This window comes from Pelodiscus sinensis, chromosome 16 (genome assembly GCF_049634645.1).
Source record: "Pelodiscus sinensis isolate JC-2024 chromosome 16, ASM4963464v1, whole genome shotgun sequence".
NCBI classification, from domain to species: Eukaryota; Metazoa; Chordata; order Testudines; family Trionychidae; genus Pelodiscus; species Pelodiscus sinensis.
Window position 1 is genome coordinate 35,693,039 of NC_134726.1, and position 24,113 is coordinate 35,717,151.

Genomic DNA, 24,113 nt, shown 5'->3' on the forward strand with positions numbered 1-24,113 from the left:
AAGAGAGATTCAAATGTCACCCAGCTGATTAGCAGAGTATCCACAGACTCCAACAGCCAGCAGCTTCTGTTTCTACTGGTGGTGCACATCTGCACTTGCCTTGGTGCATGTAACAAATTTTATTCTGCGTGTGGATGGGAAAAATTAGAGGGAACATTGAGCATGCATCGAAATCCAAGTAACCTGGCCTCTTTATATCCTGTGATTTGTTCTTTGTGGGCAGCACCTCCTGGCTAAAGCCAAGGGGAGCTGCTGATTCCAGTGGAGAACCGGATGGGTGTTTTTCTGTCCTCCCCACTGCGACTGGTGCCTCAGGGTATGTCTACACTACCCCCCTAGTTCGAACTAGGGGGGGTAATGTAGTCATACGGAGTTGCAAATGAAGCCCAGGATTTGAATTTCCCGGGCTTCATTTGCATAAAGCCGGCTGGCGCCATTTTTAAATGCCGGCTAGGTCAGACCCCGTGCCATGCGGCTACATGCGGCATGGACTAGCTAGTTCGGATTAGGCTTCCTATCCGAACTATATGGAAGCCTAATCTGAACTAGCTAGTTCATGCCGCGTGTAGCCGTGCGGCACGGGGTCCGACCTAGCCGGCATTTAAAAATGGCGCCGGCCGGCTTTATGCAAATGAAGCCCGGGAAATTCAAATCCCGGGCTTCATTTGCAACTCCATATGACTACATTACCCCCCCTAGTTCGAACTAGGGGGGTAGTGTAGACATACCCTAAAAGACAGAACTGCTTTTCTTTTTTATCCCGAGAAGATGCTGAGTCTATGCCAGGGTAATTAGTTTCATGCATTTCTAGCCCTTTCATTTTCCTCCTGGCTGCAAAGATCCATTGTGGATTTTATTGGGGCTTTTTTTTTTAATTCTTCATCTCTATTGTTGTGAGAGGAGCCTTGTGGCCTGACGGGCTTCCTCTGAACGCTAAGGAGATGACAGCAAAGCCAGAAAGCAGGCGCCCAGTGCAGCACAACGGGATGAAAACAAGCAGAAAGAAAACGCCCTTGCACACTGCCAGCCACTGTAGCTGCTGAGTTTCCCGAGAAGTTGGGCAGACACTCCCTGTTTCCTTTGAATGCCGGCGAGGAAGTGGCAGCAGCAGAAACCACCGGACTAAAAGCTGAATGAACAGGGGCTTTGCTATGATGACGCTCGTTAGGCAACAGCAAGGAAACTGAGGAAAAGGGCTTTTTGAGTCACAAGGTAAGTTGACTGGATCGGCACAGGCGGGGAAAACACCCATATTGATCTGGAGGGAGAATCATTCCAAGCAGGTTCTTCTCGTGAGTCACTGTAAAGGGGCGGTTATTGCTACCGTGTCTCGCTTGCTGCTTGCTGCCGCGTGCAAAATATGGGAGAGGAAGAGGGCGGCCTTTTGAGAAAGTCAGTGAACAGGCTCTGGTTTGTTCCCACTCCGTGCTCACCGTTTCTAGTCCCCACTGGCAGCCAGGCGTGAATGCACTTTCGTGTCTTGGGTTTGGGAAGGGGTGGATGGTTATTATGATCCTTCTGGGGCGGCGGGGCTCAGAGGAAAGGGAAGGAAATGCCTTCCCAAACTGCCAGACGGGGCCCTGCCTACACTCCGTGCTCCGGCCCGCCTCTGCTTCAGAGTGGCACCCTCCAGTCCCCTCAGGATGCCCGGGCTTAGCTGCACTGAGGCTGGGGCTGCCTGTCCTCACCGTGTTCCAGGGCCAGGAAGGCTGGAGTTGCCCACCTACTACATGTGCTGGGGTCAGGTAGGCTGGGGCCATGCACCGCCCACTCCAGAGGGGGATGACTTGGGGGCCTGCCTCTACAGTAGCGGGGGCTTGTTGTCCAGAGAGACCTCAGGCAGAAGGGGCATGGCCTCTGGCAGAAGGGGCGTGGCCTCAGGAGGAAGGGGTGTGGCCTCAGGAGGAAGGGGCAGGGCTTTGGGCAGAAGGGGTGTGGCCTCAGGAGGAACGGAAGTGGCCTCTGGCAGAAGGGGCGTGGCCTCAGGAGGAAGGGGTGTGGCCTCAGGCAGAAGGGGCAGGGCTTTGGGCAGAAGGGGCGTGGCCTCAGGAGGAAGGGAAAGGGCTGAGGCTTGCGTCCCCCCATGCCTTAGAGTCACCCACCGCCCATGATGACCTTGCTATATACAACCCGGCTTCCACTGCCTGGGTTTGCTGTTATTGGTGAAAGCTTCCCAAGCTGGGGACTGCCAGCTGCATTAGTCAGGCAGATGTGATGGAAGAGAGAAGGGCTACACAGCAGCTGTCCTTAGAAGCCTCGCCAAGCATGGAGCCCATAACCACACCGATGAATTCAGCTTCTCCCCTTTGTCAGAACAATTTTGATTGTGCCTCAGCTAGGAATCAATGGTGGTACCAGTTTGTCTCAAATGGTGTTCCCTCTAATCTTTTCCATCCATGGTCAGAATAAATTTTGTTCTGTGCACTGAGTCATGTGCAGATGCGCACCTCCAGTACCAAGGCACGCAGCTAGCTGAGGCCGCTCTGTTAAATAGCAGGGTGGCGCCTGAATCTGTCCTGGATGGCCGCCCATGCACACACTGGTCCCGAAGGAGAGAAACGGAGTGAACCGTTCCTACTGCTATTGTTATTAGTCACAGTCAGGCAGGTCTCACAGGCTGAAGGAGAGAACTGACAATTATAGGGGACTCAGTATCTGCTTTTGACTGTTTCCCATTGGCACAACAATCTACGGCAGGGTGTTCTGTGGCACCACCTCCATTTGTGCCATGGAAACATTTTTTGTTGCCAAAAAATGCAAACAAATGCTCCAGACAATTTTAGCTAAAACTAATGGGCAGCAGGTTTAAAACAAATAAAAGGAAGTTCTTCTTCACACAGCACATAGTCAATCTGTGGAACTCCTTGCTTGAGGAGGTTGTGAAGGCGAGGACTATAACAGGGTTTAAAAGAGAACTAGATAATTTCATGGAGGTTAAGTCCATTAATGGCTATTAGCCAGGATGGGTAAGGAATGGTGTCCCTAGCTTCTGTTTGTCAGAGGGTGGAGATGGATGGCAGGAGAGAGATCGCTTGATTATTACCTGTTCAGTTCACTCTGTCTGGGATACCAGGCACTGGCCTCTGTCAGCAGACAGGATACTGAGCCGGATGGACCTTTGGTCTGACTCAGTAGGGCCATTCTTAAGTTCTTTTGTAAATCCAGAAAGTCCAAAGAGCAGCTGACTTTCTGTTGGTGAGTCACTGACCCCCAGCTAAATTTGCACCAGAGAAGTGCAAAGGAGACTTAGGCGCAGTTCCTGCCATGAATTTGCTGCATCTGGGCAGTTGCTCTGCCTATGACTTCACCGTAACTTGTCTCCAAGGTCCACAAGGCAGGGCTGAATCATTGTCTGGACCTGCTGCCGAAACAGGATCCCTTTCAAGGTCACACAGAGTAAAAAAGCCTGGCTTTTTCCTAGTCATTGCAATTATGTTCCCAGCCAGTGACAGCCTTGGGTGCACTCTCCCGATACTGCTCGGGGGAAAGGTGACCTAGAAAGGGATTTTTATTTCTTTAGTATGTAAAAATAACTGATTAGGTCCCAAAATTATTCATGAACCCGAGGGCAATGGACATCCGGTTTAAAAGAAGGTGTTTCTCCCTAGATCACAGAGGAGTTATGTCTCCTTACTCTGCATCCGAATCACTGGTACAGAAACATAACAGAATTATTTGATCCCTTGGATCAGGAATTGGTTACAAATGTGTCGAGAGGCAAATTTTGGATCTGACCTTTTGGTGAGCCTATTATAAAAGGAGGGACCAACCAGCCAGCGGGAGTGGGTCTAATCCAAACTTCTGCAGTGTTAAGATCCAGATCAAAGCTAGCCCAGATTTTGGGGTGTAGCAGCTTTGGGAGGGTGGGGTGTTTCATGTACCTTAGGAGCTCTTTGTGCATGTACCTGTATTTCTTCAGACAAAGGGAGGAAGCCATAAGCAGCAGTAGTGAAAGGATTTCGCCCAGGTTGGCTTCCACTCATGGTGCTATGAAATCCTCCTTGGATTCATCCCTGAATGTTTTGAAAACATCATGAACTGAGGAAGTTACCACTGGGCCATCGACACCGAATCATGTTGGTATTTTAAACCACATTGCCTTTCTGAATCTTACTCTTCCTGGATTTGTAAATCAATTCATGGCAGCAGGAATGTTAATTATAACTCCATGTGTGCGGAGAAACTAAATCTATCCCAGAACTATGCTATCGTATCAAAGAATGGCTACCCATCCATTTCACCATTGCACAGAGAACATAAGAATGGCCATACTGGGTCACTCCAAAGGTCCATCTAGCCCAGTATCCTGTCTGCCAACAGTGGCCAATGCCAGATGCCCCAGATGGAGTGAATAGAACGGGGAATCGTCAAATAAGCCATCATCCCTTGTCACCCATTTCCAGCCTCTGACAAACAGAGGATAGGGACACCATTCCTATCTGCCTTGACTAATAAGTATTGATGGATCTAACCTCCATGAATTTATCTAGCTCATTTTTAATGCTGCTGAAGTCCTGGTCTTCACATCATCCTCCAGCAAGGAGTTCCACAGGTTCACTGTGCACTGTGTGAAGAAAATTTTCCTTTTGTTTGTTTTAAACCTGCTACCTATTCATTTCACTTGGTGACCCCTACTTCTTATGTTATGTGAACAAGTAAATAACTTTTTCTTATTCACTTTCTCCACACTGGTCATAATTTTATAGGCCTCTGTCATATCCCCCCTCAGAGAAGAAATTGCTGAGCCACTGGGATTTGTGGACCTCAGAGTGGCAAAGCCTTTGCATTATAAATCATCCAGGAGAAACTTTAGCCCCTCCAGCAAATCAAATAACTCCCAACAGAGCCGAGTGTTCACAATTGCTTCCAACCATTTCCACCCCCAGCAGCAGGGAACCTGTTAGCCAACCTTGAGGATTTCCAAGATGACAGAAGATTTAAAAAGGTAGAGGAGAATGCACATTTCTGCTACTTGATGGGGATTCCATCCTTGGATCGGTTCAAAAGCCTGCAGAAAAACAAATCACTGTGTGTTTTCCAACTTTACCATACAAGAGGAATCTTTACCGTAAATCAGCTACAGGGTTTTAAGTGGAGGGTGTTTATTCTCAGCGAATCTGGCAATGGGTTAAGATGCTCAGTAAACTAAAGGAGAAGTAATCTCAGAATTCTTTTTTTTTTAAGTGGCCAGGAGATATCCTAAGAATAAAGGGAAGGGACTATATTAGCAGAAAGTGAATCAGACATCCTGGGACTCAAGAACAGACCTACCCGCTAACCTGGACTTCATCATACACCTTCCAATTCTGACCTCACAACACCTGGGTGAGCAAATAAAGTACCATCTCCATTTACAGATGGAGCACTGAGGCACAGGTTTAGATTAACTGGTGGCCAAAATGTCTGGTCCAGAGTCAGGAATTTAACCCATGTCTCCAGAATACCCTGCCCCTAACCATGAGACACATCGCATCTTGTTACTGAAGCAATCCCCTTTTCCCAGACTGACTTGCCCGACCTTTTTGTCATCATTTGTCCCCCAAAATTAGTTGGGCCTGGGTCTAGTCACCCCTCGCGCAAGCAGGGCCGGCTGGAGCCATTCCTGCGCCCCAGGCAGCAGGCGCAGGACGCATGCACAGCCCCGCCCCTGAGCGCACGGCTCATGCGCAGCTCCTCCCCCCGCCATGCTTCGCAGCTCTAAGGGGTGCCGCGCAGCCCCCGGCCCCAGGCGTGCGGTGCCCGATTGCAGCTCTAAGAGGTGCCGCATGGCTGGGTTCCCGGTGCCCCTTACAGCTGCCATCAGGCGCCCCCCCTCATAGATTGGCGCCCTGGGCAGCTGCCTGGCTAGTCTTCCCCCCTTTAATCCAGCCCTCCCGCAAGGCTGGAGAAGGGGCTTTGAGAAGTGGGAGGGCTATGCCCATCCACCCCTCCCATGGTTTCAAATAGTGCTTGCAGAGAAACCAAACAGAATGGTCAGACTGGAGAAGTGTGAGCTGTTTATTTGTCTATCCCCCCCCCCCACACACACACTTTCCTCACATGACATTCACTTAATTCTTTTTTTAAGAAAGCTAGGTTCAGACAGACATTAGCCCCTGTGTGTGACCCTCCCCTCCAGAATGAAAAGAAACAGCTGGTCATTAAAGCTGACCCAGCTGCATAAACGCATTCAGTGTTATCCTGTGGTATTTGATGAATGATATGACCTTATCCAGAGAGCAACCTGGATGTCGGCTGTTAGTCAAGAATTATTGTCTGACACCCCGCTCGCATCTCCCACAACTATTTTTAAAATAGATAAAAATAAAAATGCTTAAATCCTATTGCTTAAGCCCCCCTATGTTGGACGACTGTGGAAATTTAAATGGATAGACATAAAAATACCTCCCACTTTCAAAAATAAACTTTATCTGTCAAAATCATAATAGTAATAGAAATCAAATCCCTCTATGGCCAGTCGTAGAACACTTGCCTTGCCCCTGAGGCAAGGAAGCTCGGTTTTCAGCAAGGAAGTTTCAGATTTCAAGTTCTGTTTGCAAATGCGCACAAATGTGCGGACACGTTTCTCAGAATCTGTTGACTGTGCTACAGGGGAGAGAGACTTTCATGAGAGTGTAGTGCTTCCTACTCTGGTTTGGACAGAAATACACAGAGCTGCCCCTGGGGGAGGGCTGGCACAGCCCCTTCCTGCCCCAAGCACTGCCCCCATCTGCCTCTTCTGGCCCCTCCCTATCCCCAATCCACCCCTTCCCCGCCTCTTCCCACCCCCTACTCTGACCATATTGCAGCCCTTCCCTGAGAGATGCAATGGGGGTAGGTGGGAGATTACTGAGGGACTGGGCATAGGAGCCCCCCACATTCCTACAGCTGGCTCTGCTCTGCCACCATCTCCCTGTGCAGAGGAGGGTGGGACTGTAACCCACTTCCCACTCCACTTCTTGTGGCTCCTGCCAGTGGTGAGTGCCGTGGCCTGACCCCTGAGGCTGTCTGGGGCCCCACAAACTAACCTTGATGTAGGGGACCATTCTGCCCATAGGATGGTTATGGCAGCCACCACAGGGGCCCCCAACATGCAGGTCCTGGGGTGGCTGCCCCAAACCATCCTATGGCCAGGACAGCCCTGGAAAAATCTAAGGGTACGTCTACACTAGCCCCCTAGATCGATCTAGGGAGGCTAATGAGGGCGACCGGAATTGCAAATCAAGCCCGGGATTTAAATATCCCGCGCTTGATTTGCATGTTCCTGGTCGGTCACCATTTTAGAAATTGACTAGCCCGAAGTAACTGCCCGCATCTACACACGGCAGTGAAACGGGATTCCGATTTAAAGCCTCTAAATCGAATTAGCTGGTAAACCTCATTGCAGGAGGAATACCAGCTAATTCGAGTTAGGGCTTTAAATCGGAATCCTGTTTCACTGCCGCATGTAGACGCGGGCAGTTACTTCGGGCTAGTCAATTTCTAAAATGGCGATCGGCCAGGAACATGCAAATCAAGCGTGGGATATTTAAATCCCGGGCTTGTTTTGCAATTCCGGTCGCTCTCATTAGCTTCCCTAGATCGATCTAGGGGGCTAGTATAGACGTACCCTAAGGAACAGCTTCTGATGGCATTTGACTTTGCCATCCTAATCAGACGGGCAAAAGGGGAGAGAAAAAGTGCCAAGAAGGGCACACCAGGCCTCCTCAAACCTCGCCAAAGGTTTCTTTCATCAAGCAGGCTCGGGTTCTTTGTGTATCGAAATGGGTTCCTGCCGGACGTCTGGTCAGATTTTATAGCAAAGCTATGGCAAAGGCTATGTCTGCACCCATTTTGTGCAAGAAATATGCGAATGAGGCAAAGTGTGGACTATCGCCATGCCTCATTTGCATAATTAATTAGGCTCCGTTTTTGCGGAAGAGGCTTTTCCACAAAAAGGAGCCATCTACACAGTTCCTTTTTGCGCAAAAAACCCCTCTTGCGCAAGAGCCGTTCTTCCACATTTTTTCGGAACATTTGCATATGTTTTTGCAGAAAAGGCTCTCGTGTAGACATAGCCACGTTTACTGTGTTCATACGGAGCCTGATCGTAAGCCCTCTGAAGTGATCTGGAGTCCATCGTAGGGTCTTCCAGGCAGCAAGGTTCCACTTTCTTGTTATTTTTTTTATTGATTTACCGAGACTGTAAGAAAAAGGAATTAAAACAGAAGCCCAAGGGTCATAGTTGAATCATTTCATGGTTTGTAAGTTCCTACTTTAATTGCTAAAGATTTTCAAGATGTTGCCAATTAGCATCCAAACAAGTTTCATGCTGCCCATTGTGGGAGAACATTTCAGGGTTGTTTGTTTTTGGTTTAAAGTCTGAGCATGCTAATGCTCAGCTTCCTGGGTCCAGACCAGGGCATTTGGGAGTGTTATCAGGAGAGAAAGAGACTTTTCTTCTCTGGTTGAAATTGCCTATTTGGAATCAAATTAGCTGAGAGGAAGCATCCCGGGAAAGCAGCAAGAGCTCGTTAATGAAAATGTGCAGATCAAAATATGGGGAGCTCTTGAAATGAGGAATATCAGTGTCAACACATAGATAGTGTGGTTACTTCTACTGTCAGGGAACATGGCTCTCACATGTGCAAGGAAAGCAAGAAGGGCAAACCTCAACAGGTTTACAAGTTGGGTATTTTACGGACAAGCTCCGTACAGGTGTGACTACACTTCAGGGCTTAACTCTAAATAAGCTACATAAACTGAGCTACGTCAATTGTGTATCTTATTTTGAAATAGCTAATTTCGAAACAGGGAGCGTCTACACAGCACTTATTTCGAAACAGAGCACTCTTCCTCCAACTTCAATTACTCCTCGTACAATGAGGGTTACAGGAATCGGAGTAAGAAGTCCTCCAGCTTGACAGTATTTTGACCCTATTTCAAAATAAATGCCTGCTGTGTACACACGGACTAAGTTATTCCGGAATGGCGCTAGTTATTTTGAAATAATGTTCCAGTGTAGATGTACTCTAAGAGTTCAGATACTTCTCCAGAGCTCTCTAAACTTGTGACGTCTGCAAGACTGAGCTACAAATCAGAGTTAAAAGTCCAACATTTTTGAGTTTTGAAAGTTCACTTTCAGACTTAAACCTTCTGCTTCGAGCTTCCTGAAATGAGGAAAAGGTCAGTCCCGGGTTGGATCCCTCTCTCCAAGAAGTCTCCCAAACCCCATGTTTGTTTAGTTTGATTTGGTTTGGTTTGGCTTGTGCGCCTTTTGTTTTAGAATCATTGAAAGTGCAGCAAAAAAAGAAAGAAAGAAGTCATTGCGCAGGAAGGTTGTAACCCCATGGACTATCTTCCTTTGTTTTTGAGCCTACAGCAGTGGTCACCAACCAGTCGATCGGGATCTACTGATAGATCTTGGAGCCTCTGACAGTTGATCCTGACTGGTTTGGCCAAGATGCTATCAAGTGCAGCATTTTGCTGCCCTCCACCCACTGCTGCGCATCTCCTGCCCTTTGCCTTGGAGTTGCCCTTCCCCCTTGGGGAGCCTCCTGCTTTCTGTGCCAGGCAGGGAAAGGAAAGGAGGAGTGCTGATGTCAGGGTGCCCCCTCCCACTCTGTATCCTTTCTCCACAGAGCAGGGCAGGGAGCACAACAGGACTTGGGAGGGAGTTTACTGGCTGCTTTAGGGAGTGGGCCAAGGCCAGAGCAGGGGTGAGCCTGCCTTAGCCCCACTGAACCACCACCCAGGAGCCACCTGAGGTAAACAGTGCCCAGTTGGAGTCCACATCCTGAGCTCCTACCCCAGTCATGAACCCCCTCCTGCACCCCAACCCGCTGCCCCAGCCTGGTGAAAGTGAGTGAGGATGGGCAAGAGAGGGAGAATGGAGTGAGCAGGGGTGGGGCCTAGGCGAAGGGCCGGGAGGGAGGCGGGGAAAGGGTATTTATATTTGAGGTAGATCTTGGATTGCACTTGAATTAAAAAAGTGATCTCGTGCTTAAAAAGGTTGGAGACTCCTGGCCTACAGCAAGCAGAGGCTAAGAATAACAGACAAGGGAAATATTTTTCCTTTTCATTCAGTGATCGGTGTTAAGAAATATGACGACTGTGTGAATGATCCCGTGTCTGGAATTTCTCCTCCTGTATTCAGTTGGAAAACAGAAATTCTTCAGCAAGACATTTTGGGATTCTTACGTTCCCAACAAGGAAACATGTTTCACAGCAAAGAAATAAGCTAATTTGTACTTCTATGTCTGACCTGCTGCTTCGAAAATGAATCTCTCTCAAGAGGTACCATGAAGGGTGATCAAATAGGGAAGAGATCAGTCTTACAGACTCCAGGCATTCGGGGCTGAGCTAATATATCATTTGAGACACAAGCAAGCATGTCAGATCAGTATCAGAAAGTAGGACGAACATTCCTCTGGTGCAGGATTTTGATTTATTTTCTGAAGACGCACGGACGGCCAGGTCTTTATTGTCAGTGAAGGTGATGGCAATCGGAGCTGGATGTGCAGCAGGAAACCTGCCTTGTTGAGTGAAAACAGGTTATCGAAAAACTTGGTATGATAAGACCCCAATATCTGTCTTTAATAAGAAAAACATACAAGTCTCTCCGCCTCTATTTTCTTCTCAGCTGTTCTGCTTTGGCTCTCTCCCCCTTTTTTTACATTTGTCTTTTCTTGTATTCAGGGCTGGGGCAAACCCCAGCTACTGCCCCAGCCATGTGGCTCAGGGCAGCCCTCTCACCACAGGCCCCGCCCCCAAACTCCACCTTTCCCTAAGCCCCGCCCCTCCTCCACCCATCACATTCCTTCATATTTCTACTCTGCCCCCTTTTTTCTTGCCCCACATGACTCAAGCCAGGGGATGACCAGGGGCCGGAGAGTAGCAGGAGTCAGCCTGCCCCCATCTCGGCACTTTTGCTGGGGCCACTCCGGCTCCTGTCGCTGTGGTGAGGGCGGGTTGGTGGGGGAGGAAGACCCTTGCTACTGCCCCGCACCCATCCTGTCCATAGGGTGGTTGGGGTGGCCGTCATGGGACCCCCAGCCCAAAGCACAGAGCCTGTGGTGTCCACCCTGAACCATCCTATGTATGGGACAGATCTGCTTGTGTTTTATCTTCTTATCTCTTCACATTCCTCATGGATTTTCCATCCAATCTCTAGACTTGCTTTTCTTCTTTTGTTTCCTCTCTGTATAACATTTCGTCCCAGTAACTCAGTGCTTGATGTCCCTTCAGTCACCCATCCTGCTTCCTTCATTGCTCCTTTTTCCCTTTAGTTGCTCTGTGTCTTTATGCTGAATGGGGTTCCAGCTTTCACATTTTCTACCGTGGCTTTATAATGTTGGTTTATTCCTCTCCCTCCGTTTACCTCTTTCCCCCAGTTCTCTATTTTGCACCTCCTCTCCTCTCCTCTCCACTTGTTACAATCTATAGCCACATCCATGCTCCGACACCACAGTTGTCTCACCTAACTACACGTGATCCACACGCATCGTTCAGATACACAGGCTTCTCCCATTCTGTTTTTGAGAGCCCCGCCTGGATACAAAATGGCTACATCTACACTATGAGTTTTCTCGGCAAAAAAATATGCAAATGAGGGACTCATAGGCATGAGTTGCGATCTCATTTGCATATTTTCTGCCGATCCGTTTTTGTGGTCAGGTTCCCAGCACAAATGCGATTGCGACACATGCAAATGAGTCCCTCATTTGCATATTTTTTGCAGAGAAAAATCTTAGTGTAGACATAGCCAATATGTATGTGTATCCATATTCATATCCGCAAAAATGAGCCATGGGTATCAGTGTTGAGATCTGTGGATGCGGATACCTGCGGATGCAAAGGGGTGTGACAAAACTCTTTAACCTTGGTGGGCCGTGCGCTTCCAGGCGGATTGCTTGCCTCAGAGGCTCACAGCAGCCCTCAGTGTAGACATCATCTTGCTGTTTGTTGAGTTATTCTCATCATTGGCCAGCCTGAGGAAAAGAGGGGAAACCAAACTTCATAGTCTCTGTAGCCCCTCTAACTGATACAGACCAGGGCAAACCCCTGTACCAAAACAAGTCTTTTCCCTGAGCTGAAATGGGAAGCTGATGAAGGAGGGGAACCGAGGTCTGCCCTCTACTCTGAGTTCCAGTCCTGGGACCCTACGACAGCAGCTGTCTGTAATGTATCTGGTAACATTGTGACAGCTAATGATCCCTGGGTCACTTCTCCATAGCCCTCCCCAGAACCTTCCTTATAGCAGGCTCTTCCTCCTGGTACCTGCTTGCACTTTCTCCTCCCAGAATCTCCCCTACAGATAGTCTCATCAGCTCCTTCCTCATGCACCCTGAGGTAACAGCAGAGGAGCTTCTTTTAACCAGTCGCAACTGGTTCTTAATTGGCCCCAGGTGTTCTGACTCATCAGACTCCCTTAACTCTGGAAACTTCCTAATTGGCTCCAGGTGTTTCAATTGGCCTGATTGCCCTGTTTGATTCTAGTAGGTTCCTGGGGATTCTGGGTTAGCCCTTGCTAGTTTACCCTGGGAACAGAGACTTGTTTAATCTGGAGCTAATGTATTTCCCTTCCACCACCCTCCTGTAGCCCTCTGGCCCAACAGTGGCAGAGTGGATACCCCCATATTCGCAGGTGTCTACTTTGATATCAGGCCTTAAAATTCCATCCAGAAGAGAGCAGTGGCATACACACGGAGAGACACAGCAGAAAACCCAAAGATCATAAGACAGAAAGAAAACAGATTTTTTGGAGTCAATCAATTTTTACATTTTTAGTCCAGAAGGAACCACTGTGAATGTTTAGCCTGATCACCCATAAAGAAAACTCTCAGACTCCTCAGAATGAATTTTCGTCTGAACTACAGTAGATTCTTTAAAAAAAAAATCCAATCTTGATTGTACTATTTCCAGTGATAGTGAGCTACGCTTCATGAGAATGCAAGAACCATATGGGGAATGTTTTCTTCTGTTCACTTCTAATGGGTTCAGTCTATGGATGGATGATTCTCTCAGTTGACTGTGGGTTTTTTTTTCATAGCAAAAAGGAAATTCAAGTTAAATGATAGGATTTTTAATCTTCACAGTTCATGGAAGAAAACATGGACTAAGTTGATTTCCCCAGTCATGTGATACTGTGCATAGAGCCAGAACATTGGTTTTTTTTCTGAGACTTTAAAAAGAGTAATGGAGTTGGTAAGTTTGATCATTATACACAGAAAAAAAACACAGCGTGTTAAGCCTTTTGGTTCTAACTACCAGTCTTCTCCCCAGTGAGAACAGCGTACTTTCATTACCAGGGTCAACATCTCCCCATTTGTGAATCTTTCTTCCTCCATCCACATTCGGAATTTTTTTATGAAACCATTGACAGTCCTGCAGTAAGATATTAAAAATAGGTCTAAGCAATTATGTCTCCTAAGATCAATACTTTGAGATCAACATTACAGTGTCCTACAATATAGCCCCAAGGTTACTGACTAAAAGGCAAAGACCCTGAGAAAACCTTCAACTTTTGCTGCAATTAAATTAGTGCTGAATATCCAGGCCTGTCGACCGGGAGGGGAGGGGCAAGCGGAGGACTTCTCCAGGGCACAGTAATTCCAAGTGACAGAGGTCAAAACCCTGGGCACTTTAAATCACCGTTTGCCATTGGAGCCCTGAGCAGTACGCTCTGGATGGCGCTGAGGTAGGGGGGACATGACACAGCACAGTCCAGGTGGCACTGAGGCAGCTGCACCAGCCCTGCCCCTTCCTCCTCAGGTCCCACCCCTTCCAGGAGCATTTCAAAATTTGAAACACTGGGTGGAGTCTGGGATCAGCTGGGGACTGTATAAAAAAACCCAGAAAAAATGTCTCCTAGAAAATGCCAGGACAGCCCTTCTGAAAATCTGTTGCATACCATTCTCTAGTGGGAAAGGTATAGAGATTTCCAGTGTAGAAGCAATAATCTGGTTTACCATGTTTGGTAGCTGGTGTGGGCATGTTTTCCATTGCTGGGGCCTCCATTCATCACTTCACCTACTTTCCCCTCATAGTCCAGTACAAATTGCGGTGGTACAGTACTAAAGAGTTTGTGAAGTGCCTGATCCGAAGTCAGCAAAAGTCTTTTCTTGGACTTCACTGCCCTTTAAGATCAAGAGAGAGGAATCATTTTTGCAAAAACTTTGGGCCAGATTCTTAGCTAGAGACTATCAATGTCATTGCTCAGAAACTGACAAAAACTCTGATTTTCCCCAGCAAGGTGATGTTTTGGCTTCCTTTCCCGGTATGAAGACTGACAGCTGTATGCTTGGTCTCCTATCCTCTGTCAATTATATTCCCTTCCCTCTTCATTTGCAATTCAGGATTTTGGAACTTGCCAACAACACTGTATAAAAATTAATATTAACATTCAAGAACCAGTGTTTGTGCAAAGCATCAGTCACTGATGGCTGCATTCCTTATGGCTGGTTTGGTTTCCAGCAGACGTACTCAGCAAGGCAAATAGGAAACCTACACAGAATTCTGCAGGAAGCACCAGACAGATATAGTCATAGAAGTGTAATCTGCTTGGCCAGCACACTCTGTCTTACAGGGGTTAACTAACAACACACTGAAAGCAAGGTTAGCTGCAACAAATATTGATTTTTTTTTCTTGGTTGAAGGTTTTTCCTGAAATCACAATTTCTTTCTCTCTTTGTTTTGGGGAGTTATGTTCCTTACCTTTGGCATTTGCTTTTTTGTTTGTTTTTGGTTTTGGAATGGTAATAATTAGACATTGTACTAGTTAAGTACACCAATAATTAAATAGTAATTAATAAATAATAATAGGTCTGGCAATGGCGATGCAGTAATTATATATATATTTGGTATCACAAGCTTTCATGGGCAAAATCCACTTTCTGAAATGAGTGGAGAAAAAAAGAGGGAACCTCCAAATTTATAACAGACAAAGAAGGGAGAGGAAAAGAAAAATCTTTCAATAGTAACACAGGTGCTAATGAGGCTAATTGAGTTGGCTAGAAGTGTCCCATAATTAGCTTTGATGTAATTTGGGTGTTGATTTTAACAGCCCATCCAAGGGGTTAGTTTTCCTCTCCCTTCTTTTTCTGTTATAAATTTGGGCATTCCCCCTTTTTTCTCTACTCTTTTCCTACGCTCCTCTGAGGAAGTGGGCTTGCCTATAAATGATTATGATTCTCTCTCTCTTTCTCTCTCTCTCTATATAATATCTGATTGCTAGGCCGTGATCGCCCCAGTCTTAGGGTACGTCTAAACTACATGCCCCCGTCGACGGAGGCATGTAGATTAGCCAGATCGGCAGAGGGAAATGAAGCCACGATTAAAATAATTGCGGCTTCATTTAAATTTGAATGGCTGCCCCGCTCTGCCGATCAGCTGTTTGTCGGCAGATCGGGGCAGTCTGGATGCGACGCGCCGACAAAGAAGCCTTTCTTGATCGGCACAGGTAAACCTGGTTTCACGAGGCATACCTGTGCCGATCAAGAAAGGCTTCTTTGTCGGCGCGTCGCGTCCAGACTGCCCCGATCTGCCGACAAACAGCTGATCGGCAGAGCGGGACAGCCATTTAAATTTAAATGAAGCCGCGATTATTTTAATCGCGGCTTCATTTCCCTCTGCCGATCTGGCTAATCTACATGCCTCCGTCGACGGAGGCATGTAGTTTAGACACACCCTTAGATTGTATCCATTGATTGTCTCTTCAGATATGCTGAGTTTGTAAACTCTAAGGTACGTGCTCTCTCTTGGGTGTGGGTCTACAGCGTCTACTGTGATGGGTCCCTCAACTCTAAGGCTGTGTCTACACTGGCCACTTATTCCGGAAAATCAGCAGCTTTTCTGGAATAACTTGCCAGCTATCTACACTGGCCCCTTGAATTTCCGGAAAAGCACTGACGATCTAATGTAAAATTGTCAGTGTTCTTCTGGAAAAACTATGCTGCTCCCATTCAGGCAAAAGTCCTTTTCCAGAAAACTGTTCCGGAAAAAGGCCAGTGTAGACAGCACAGATTTCTTTTCCACAAAAAAGCCCCGATCGCAAAAATGGTGATCGGGGCTTTTTTGTGGAAAAGCGCGTCTACATTGGCATGGACGCTTTTCCACAAGAAGTGCTTTTCCAGAAAAGCATCCTGCCAATATAGACGCACTTTTTCCGAAAATGCTTATAACGGAAACGTTTTCTGTTATAAGCATTTCCGGAAAAGGGTGCCAGTGTAGACGTAGCCTAAGTGTTACACCAGTACAATGAAGAAAGGGAAGTGAACCGGGATTCATTGCTCGTCCTCAAATCACAACACTACTCGTTCCTATTACTCTCCTGTTCCAGGTGGCTCGGCTGAAGATGAGTGCTGTGCTTTTGATGCTCTTGGTATCCACAGTGAATGCTGGCACCTTCCCAGAAAAGGGCTCGCTGAGACGGGAAACCCGGTGGCTGTCATGCGTGCGATGTTGTGGGCCTTCAGAACAGCCAGTCTCCGTAGCCTCTTCACGATACGTTCGGATGAGCAGCAACCCGGCCTATTCACTCCCCAAAGTCCAGCCCACAATTGATATCACCATCCTGAAAGGTGAGTCAAGACCGGGACCACATGTTGTGAATTTTAGCGTAACTTCACATGCCACATTCCTCCTCCAGAGTGGAAAACACCCACGTCTTGAGATGCAAAACAGCGTTATAGTTCATCCAAGAGGTCAGGGGGTAACTTGGTCCCAGGCTGTACCAATCGATATGTGATAAAGATGCCTGATAGCAGACAGCTTTGTGATCTAGCAGATAACAGAATGAGGTCCAATGGCAGGAAGCTAAAACTAAACAAATTCAGACTAGAAACCAGGCCTGTATTTTTAACCCAGAGGGTAATTACCCATTGGAACAACATGTCTAGGGACATGGAAAATTCTCCACCATGTATCATCTTGTAATCGAGACTGAATAACTTTCTAAAAAGATATGGGGTCACTCAAACAGAAATTATGAGCGTGATTGGGAATGACTGGGTGAGATTTTATGGTATCCAGGTCAGATTAAATGATAATAATGATTCCTTCTGGCATTAAAAGACATGACTCTACAAGTTGAACCTCTTGAGTCTGGCACACTTGGAATCTGACTGGTGCCAAACTAGAGAATTTGCTGAACCAGGGGAGGTCAGTTTTGTCTAGCAGCATGACCAGCACTTCCACTGCTTGATGGACTCTTAGAAGACATTTAGGGGTAAATTAGAGCTAAAGAACAGCTCAGAACCCTGGGCACCAGGACTGGTAGCTATAAACAAACTTTATGGGACTGTGGGGAACTCAGCCACTCCCATGATAAGTGGACACCCAGCTCACTAAAATCACACTGGACCATAGATGTTGCCTGACCAGAGACTGCCAGACTAGAGAGGTTCAACCTCTATTAAACTTGGACATTCTGTTTTCTTTGCCATCATTCCCCCCTTCTTCTCTGCCACAGAAAGACTTTATGCATGCAACAGTATATAGGTAAACGACACAGGCCAGGTTCACAGACCTATGGTGATTGCACAAGGAAGTCAATGGGGCTGGATTTCATCCCATGTTTCTATCCCTTTGCTTCTGCCGTCGTCCCTCTTACTCACGCTAGGTAATTGGTCTCCTAAATCATAAATCCCTCAGCGAAGGTGGTCAAAATTCACTTTCTGAGAATAAGGGGACCCACAACAACAAAAACTGTGTTGACGTGAAGGAAGAGGTATGGACAATCCTAACAACCAACGCTACATAGCAGCCACCAAAGGGTCCATGAATAATTGTCCTTGCTATCCATCCAGCTCTCCTATTAACATTGATTATTACTCCATTAATAAAAAAAGTAGGACTCCAGCCTTCTATCTCTGGCAACATTTCCATGCATGCTTGAACTTTACATTTTAATTCTTCCAATAATCTGGTCCAGGCCCGCCGATGGGAGCGGGGGGGAGGGGTTGGTTGCCATGGGGATCGAAGATTCAAAGGCACCCGGGGCTCATGGTTGCTATCGCTGTGGGGGCAGTGGCAGCCTGAGCTCTGGGCCCTGTGAGCCACTATTGAATCGGTACATGATCCGGCCAGCTCTGAGGGCAGGAGGGAGGCACGCTGCCATCCAGGCAGTGCTGAGGGCTGACTCTTCCAACCCCACCCCTTCCGCCAAAGCCCCGCCCCTTCCAGGGGTGCAAACCAGGTCCTCTCCCATCCCACACATTCCGCCTTTCCCAGCGACCTATGGAGTTTCTTGGATACCCTGATCTGTGCAAACGTAAAACTGCCCACTCTCAATGGCCACATCCTGTTTCCTATGGGAATCTATGAATCTATAAGGGTGTGTCTAGTCTATGGGGTTTTGTAGATAAAAGTGGAGTTTTGTCGACAAAACTATACCTGCGTCTACACTACCGCTGAGTTCTGTTGCCATTATGTCGACAGAACTCGGCAGTTTTATTGATGGTAGTAAACCTCATTCTACGAGGAATAACGCCTTTTGTTGACAGAGTTCTGTCGACAGAAGGCGTTATTGCATCTACACTGTCCTTGTGTCTACACTCTTATGTCAACAAAGTGTCTTGCTTTGTCGACAGAACTGGATGTAGTCTAGACGCTTTTTGTCTACAGAAGCTTTGTCGACAGTATTTGTCGACAAAGCCTCTGTCGACAAAAGCCTGTAGTCTAGATGTACCCTAACATAGCAGAGAAAGCTCTCTTCTTTGTTGTCTGGCTGTCTGGTTATTACATGGCATAGGCATCTAGTAGCATGCCAAGAATGTCCTGAATTCAATTCTAGATGTGCTTTGGCAATGACAAATATTTCCCTGTACACCTGTTGAGAAAGTGTTATTTTACTCATTGGGATGCCCGCTATCTCCATTCAGATGTCTCCGTGCCGTGTGTGCGCATACGTTTGAACTGCCGTTCCCTTTGTGATCACAGGTGAAAAGGGCGACACGGGAGAGAAGGGGATTGCCGGAGGGTCAGGAAAGGAAGGGGAACGAGGGCTACGCGGCTTTCACGGACAGAAGGGACAGAAAGGCCACATTGGCCCACCAGGCAACTCCTGCAAGCTGCTTTACGCTGCCTTTTCCGTGGGCCGGAGAAAACCCCTCCATAGCTCGGATTACTTCCAGCACGTCACTTTTGATACAGAGTTTGTGAACCTCTATCAACACTTCAGCATGTTTACCGGGAAATTCTTCTGCTATGTGCCCGGGATCTACTTCTTCAACCTCAACGTCCACACCTGGAACTTCAAGGAGACCTACCTGCACTTAATGAAGAACAACCAGGAGGTGGCCATCCTCTACGCCCAGCCCAGCGATCGGAGCATTATGCAGAGCCAAAGTCTCATGCTTGAGCTGTGGGAAGGAGACGAGGTCTGGGTGAGAATGTTCAAACGAGAGCGGGAGAACGGCATCTACAGCGAGGAGTCTGATACTTACATCACCTTCAATGGCCATTTAATTAAACCAGCTACAGAGTAGCCAATTCTGTATCTCTGGGCGCAGTGCTTTAGGAGATCTCCTTGGGTGGGGTACTAACGCCCCTCTTTAAAAGGGCCCATATCCATATTAATATGGAAATAAGTAGGCAGTCAATAGCTTCATGGCCTGATTGTGGCTAGCAGCCAGCGGAGCTGCGTTTCAGCTTGATAATCCTCCCAGAAATATTTCTCATGCAAACATCTCAATGTGCAGAGTGGAGGAGGGTGAGTGTGTGTGAAGAGAATGGGCACAGTGAAGAAAAATGCACAAAAGTGACGTGGAGTGCCAGCTTTATGAGTTGTAGAAGCAGGGTATCCAACAGACATGCCGGGCCTGGGAAAGATGGGGGGAGCTGACTCCATGCCCCAGAAAGGGGCAGGGTCCCAGGTAGCATGGGTGGGCTGGGGATAGCTTCCCTTGGCTTCGTCTACACTGCACATTTATTTCGGAATAAGCTATTCCGGAATACAGCCGCTCTCCGAGTTACAAACAAGTTACAGACAACACTTGTTCCGTAACTCGAACTGTTCGTAATTCGGACCCCATTGAGTTACACACAACAGTGCTGTTCGTAAGCGCGGGTTGCGTTCGTAACTCGGGGACCGCCTTTCCAACCGCTCCACGGGAGCTTTGGTCGTAAGTGCAAATGGTCATAACTCGACCGTTCGCAACTTGGGGAGCGGCTGTAGTTATTCTGAAATCGTTTATTTCAAAATAGCACATCTACACTGCAGGGAAACCTCAAAATTAGTCCGAGGCAGGCTTTCCTAATGTAGACGTGCTATTTCAATTTAGAGCTCCAGGAGGTAGTGCGGAGGAATAAATTAGAATGGTCCCGGTGAAGGGCTATTTCGCAGAATTGGAACGTCTACACACGCTTTATTTCAAAATAGCTGTTTTGAAATAGGTGTTATTCTTCATAGAATGAGGTTTACAGAAGTTGGAATAAGCCATCCATTATTTCAAAAATGCTGTGTAGATGCTCAAATAGTTATTTCGGGATTATGGACGTTATTCCAAAATAACTTTGCTGTGTAGACGCACCCTTAGCTGGCCTTCCAGCTCCTCCCAGAGTGCACCATCGGGGCTCCAGTGGTGATTTTAAGGGCCCGGGGCTCCTACTGCTGCCTGTATGGTAGACCTTTAGATCTCTCTGACCCATAGAATGCTCTGTGTCTTGCTAGCTAGGCAGGAAAAACTTCTTCCCAAAGAAAGCGTCCACACTGCAAAAGTGCATCGAAAAATCAATCTGCTTTTTCGAAAGAGAGCGTCCAGACTCAATGGACGTTCTCTCGCATGTCAGCAGTGATTGCTATGGATGGAATGGCCACCAGGGAACCTGTGCTTTTTCCTCTTTCCTCTTCTTCTGAAAGAACTCCCTCTTCCCCGTCCACACACGCCTTTTTGTGAAAGAGCTCTTTCACACAAAGGCTTCTTCCTTGTAGAAAGAGGAATACAAATGCTGGAAAAATCCCTCTGTTCTTTCGATTTTCTTAAGGAAGAATGCAATTGCAGTTTTGTTGGAAAAAAGGCCATTTTTCCAACAAAACTCTGTAGTGTAGACATACCGGACAACGTTCTGAAGTCTTCTTTGGGTTCCTTGTAACATTCGTCTCTGCCAAGTCGTTCAGCACGTGACCTTGAATAAATAATAGGACATCTATTAAAAAAATATAACCTATCTGATCTGTTTTAGGCCTAATTATTTTTGTCATCTGTAATTATCCAAAGGTCAGCTTTCAATGCACGGCTGTCACCAGAGCATGTATTAGACAAGCTGGTTAAGGGTTTCAGTGACAGTCAAGTGTTTGCGGGTTGCTGTTCCTGTGTGGGATCTCTTTGTTGTTTATGAGTCACTGCCCACCAGTTTCATTGCAGAACCATGCCTGGCCCTCCTCTGAAATCACTGGGACCAATGTCTCTAAGGACTCTTTCCTAGTTCAAGCTAGAACCAGAGCTCTGTCCTCCTCGTCTTTGACCCGTTAGCTGCTCTTGACCTAATCGAGTGTGTTTCTCCTTGGAAAACCTTGCCCTTCTTTGGCTTCCATGATTTAGTTCTCTCTGGGTCTCCTCCAACTTGTAATCACGGCCTTCCAAAATTTTCCGTGTCCCCTTTCTCAGTTTCTGCGGGGGTTCACAGAGCTCTCTCCTGGGTTCCCTTCTCTTCTCCCTGCGCGCCTTCTCTCTGGATAATCTCATTCACAAACTCAATTACCATTTCTGTGTGGATCACTAGCAGATCTACCTCTATCTCAGACCAGCCTCCTTCTGTCCAAATAACCATCTTAGCCTGGCTGTCTGACATCTCATGGTGTCTAGTTGTCCGCAAAAGCTCAACGCGGCTACAAACCAGCTCTCAAGCTTCTTCCCCCCGCACTCCAAGCCCGTCCTGGTAAGCTCTCCTGGCTACCTCCTTTCTTGACCACAGTGGACAATGCCACCATCCTTCCTCTCACGTAGGCCTGCGATCTTCTTTGACTCAGACCTCGCTCCGGTCTTGCATCCAGAATATATCAACACTTCTCTGATTTGCTCTATGTGACACCTCCAGCCTTTCATATCCACCCACGCACCGAAAACTCTCATCCAGACCCTCCTTATCTTGCATCTTGAATACTGTAGTATCCTTCTCTCTATAATCTTCATAAGCATTCCGCAAGCTACCGCCAGGGTCGTTTTCCTCATCTCTCGCTCTGACCACATCAGTCCTCCCATTCCACCCCTCCACTGCCTCCTACTTCTCTGTCACACCCACCATCAACTACATGTCTTCGCTTTCAAGGCAGTTCTTCACCTAAGCCAACGTTAGCGCTCATCAGCCATTCACTATCAAGATCTTGACTTCTCCCTTCCATCAGCTCACAATGGCCCATCTCCGTCACCTGCTTTTTGCTTTTTCAGCTTGCTCTTGCCCAGGCTGTCTCTGGTGTGTGGCCAGGGTGTCCCATAAACATCCAACCCCCCCCCCCCCCCAACATTTTCCTTCTTCAAAACTCTCCTCTTCCACAATGCCTACCAAGACCACGACAACGATAAGGCCGTGGGTGTGCTGAGAACACTGCCTCTCCTGTGGACAACATAGTCTCGTTGTACTGCCCAGTCTGCATCCCTGTGTTGTCTCTTGCCTTGTTCTTGGATTGTAAGCTGTTTGGCATACGTAGGCTTATCCACGGGGGAAAGATGGGTTGAGGGGGAGGGGCAAAGGGAGCAGTTGCCAGGGAGGCCCAGGGCTCCCAGCCAGCTATAGACCCAGACCTTTTAAATTGCCGCCAGAGCACCATGCGTCACTCTGCAGGCAGCATTAAGGGCTCGCTGAGGGGAGGAGAAGGCGGCATCATGTGGCCTTCTCTGGGCAGCCCTGAAGGCTAGTTGCCCCCAGCCCCGCCCATTCTTCCTGAGGCTCCTCCCCTTCCAGGAGCATGGAGCTGTTCCCTCCCACCCATTGCTCAAGGCTCTGACTCGTCTGTCAGCCCCCAGGGCACACGGGTGGCATTTTTGCTCTGTGGTTGTACAGCGCCTAACACAATGGGATCCCCGCCCATGACTGGGGTGACAGTGACACAGAATGTACGTAATAATACATCCTCCAGGAAAAGGAAAGGGCCCTATTCTGCCACCTTGTGAAATGTTTGCATGGAGGACGCATTGAATTACATTGTCCCATGCCTTGCTAGGGTAGTGGTTGCTTGTTGTTTGCACATCTCTTGTTACCCGTCGTTGAATCTGAGAATGAACTGCAATAAAGCTCGCCTGTTGAACACACTGGATTTGTTTCCCTTGATTTTCATGAAGCAGAACAAAATGCCATAAACTCCAGCCCTTATTGCCAACTCCAATGGGGATAGTGGGATAGTGGTGGTAGGTGGACGCTTAAGGGCTCCAGTAACTAGACCAATTTCATTCATGTAGGCCAAGGATGGGCAAATACTGACCCATAGGCCAGATCCGCTCTGTCAAGATTGGTCCCTGGCAGGCCACCAAGCACAGGAGGGATCACAGCTCCCATTGGCCACAGAGCACCATTCCCAGCCAATCAGAGTTGCAATTGCCTGTCCCTGCAGAGACACAGGTAAATAAAGCAGCAGCAGTCACCCCTGGTGAACGGCCACCATTTTGTTGCCCACCCCTGAAATAGGCCATAGGGAGCCATTGGCTATTAGTCACCCCTGGGGCTGGGAGATACCAGGAACACTTTTTCTTTATGTCTTTTGCCCCCTTGACTGCAGCAGGAAGAGTAATCCCAATTTTTACTGGGGATGAAACATTGTTGATAACATTAGCCTGGCCTACCTTTGACCCATTAATGCAGAGACATTAGCTGCTTGGGGACTCAAACCCACAGCGCCATGCCTTATCCATTGGGCCACTAAGACTCACTCTACTGCCCTACCCTGAGCACATGCCAGCTTCTCCCAGGACAGGCTGAAGGCAGGGACTTGACTCTGCAACCCCCAGCTCTGTTGGCCGCTGCCTTACCCATTAGGCCACATAGGATCCACCATTCAACTAACTTCAGCTGCTACCTTATGCTCCCCACCTACGAGGTGCCAGCTCCAGCCACGGAGAAGCTGCTGGGGGCTGCCAGATTGCTCCCTACCATCAGCCACGGCCTTCTCCTACCTGTCTTCAGTGGGTACCAGCTCTACCGTAAGGAAGGAAGTGCCGCAT

General features: G+C 47.8%; 1 protein-coding gene and 1 long non-coding RNA gene across 4 annotated transcripts in view; one reads left to right on the forward strand and one right to left on the reverse strand.

Annotated features, from left to right (window-relative positions):
* The first annotated feature begins 933 nt into the window (after nucleotides 1-933).
* On the forward strand, nucleotides 934-22,352 carry C1QTNF8 (C1q and TNF related 8). Of its 2 annotated transcripts, none has more exons than XM_014569760.3 (3): nucleotides 934-1,212; nucleotides 16,298-16,538; nucleotides 18,898-22,352. In XM_014569760.3, the coding sequence occupies exons 2-3, from the start codon at nucleotides 16,313-16,315 to the stop codon at nucleotides 19,443-19,445; spliced, it is 774 nt and encodes a 257-aa protein (XP_014425246.2). In that variant the 5' UTR covers nucleotides 934-1,212; nucleotides 16,298-16,312; the 3' UTR covers nucleotides 19,446-22,352. The 2 variants fall into 2 exon arrangements, with proteins under 2 accessions (XP_014425246.2, XP_075755913.1); XM_075899798.1 differs by lacking the exon at nucleotides 934-1,212 and adding an exon at nucleotides 5,191-5,325.
* Nucleotides 12,781-24,113, reverse strand: part of LOC142818637 (uncharacterized) — a 30,318-nt gene continuing 18,985 nt past the window's right edge. The window contains exons 2-3 of one of the 2 annotated variants that reach the window (XR_012896204.1): nucleotides 19,227-19,319; nucleotides 12,781-13,344 (exon numbers count right to left, since the gene is read on the reverse strand). This is a non-coding gene — a long non-coding RNA (uncharacterized LOC142818637). Of the gene's footprint in view, nucleotides 13,345-16,411; nucleotides 16,532-19,226; nucleotides 19,320-24,113 lie in introns of those variants that run through there. The other variant, XR_012896203.1, reaches the window with a different exon arrangement.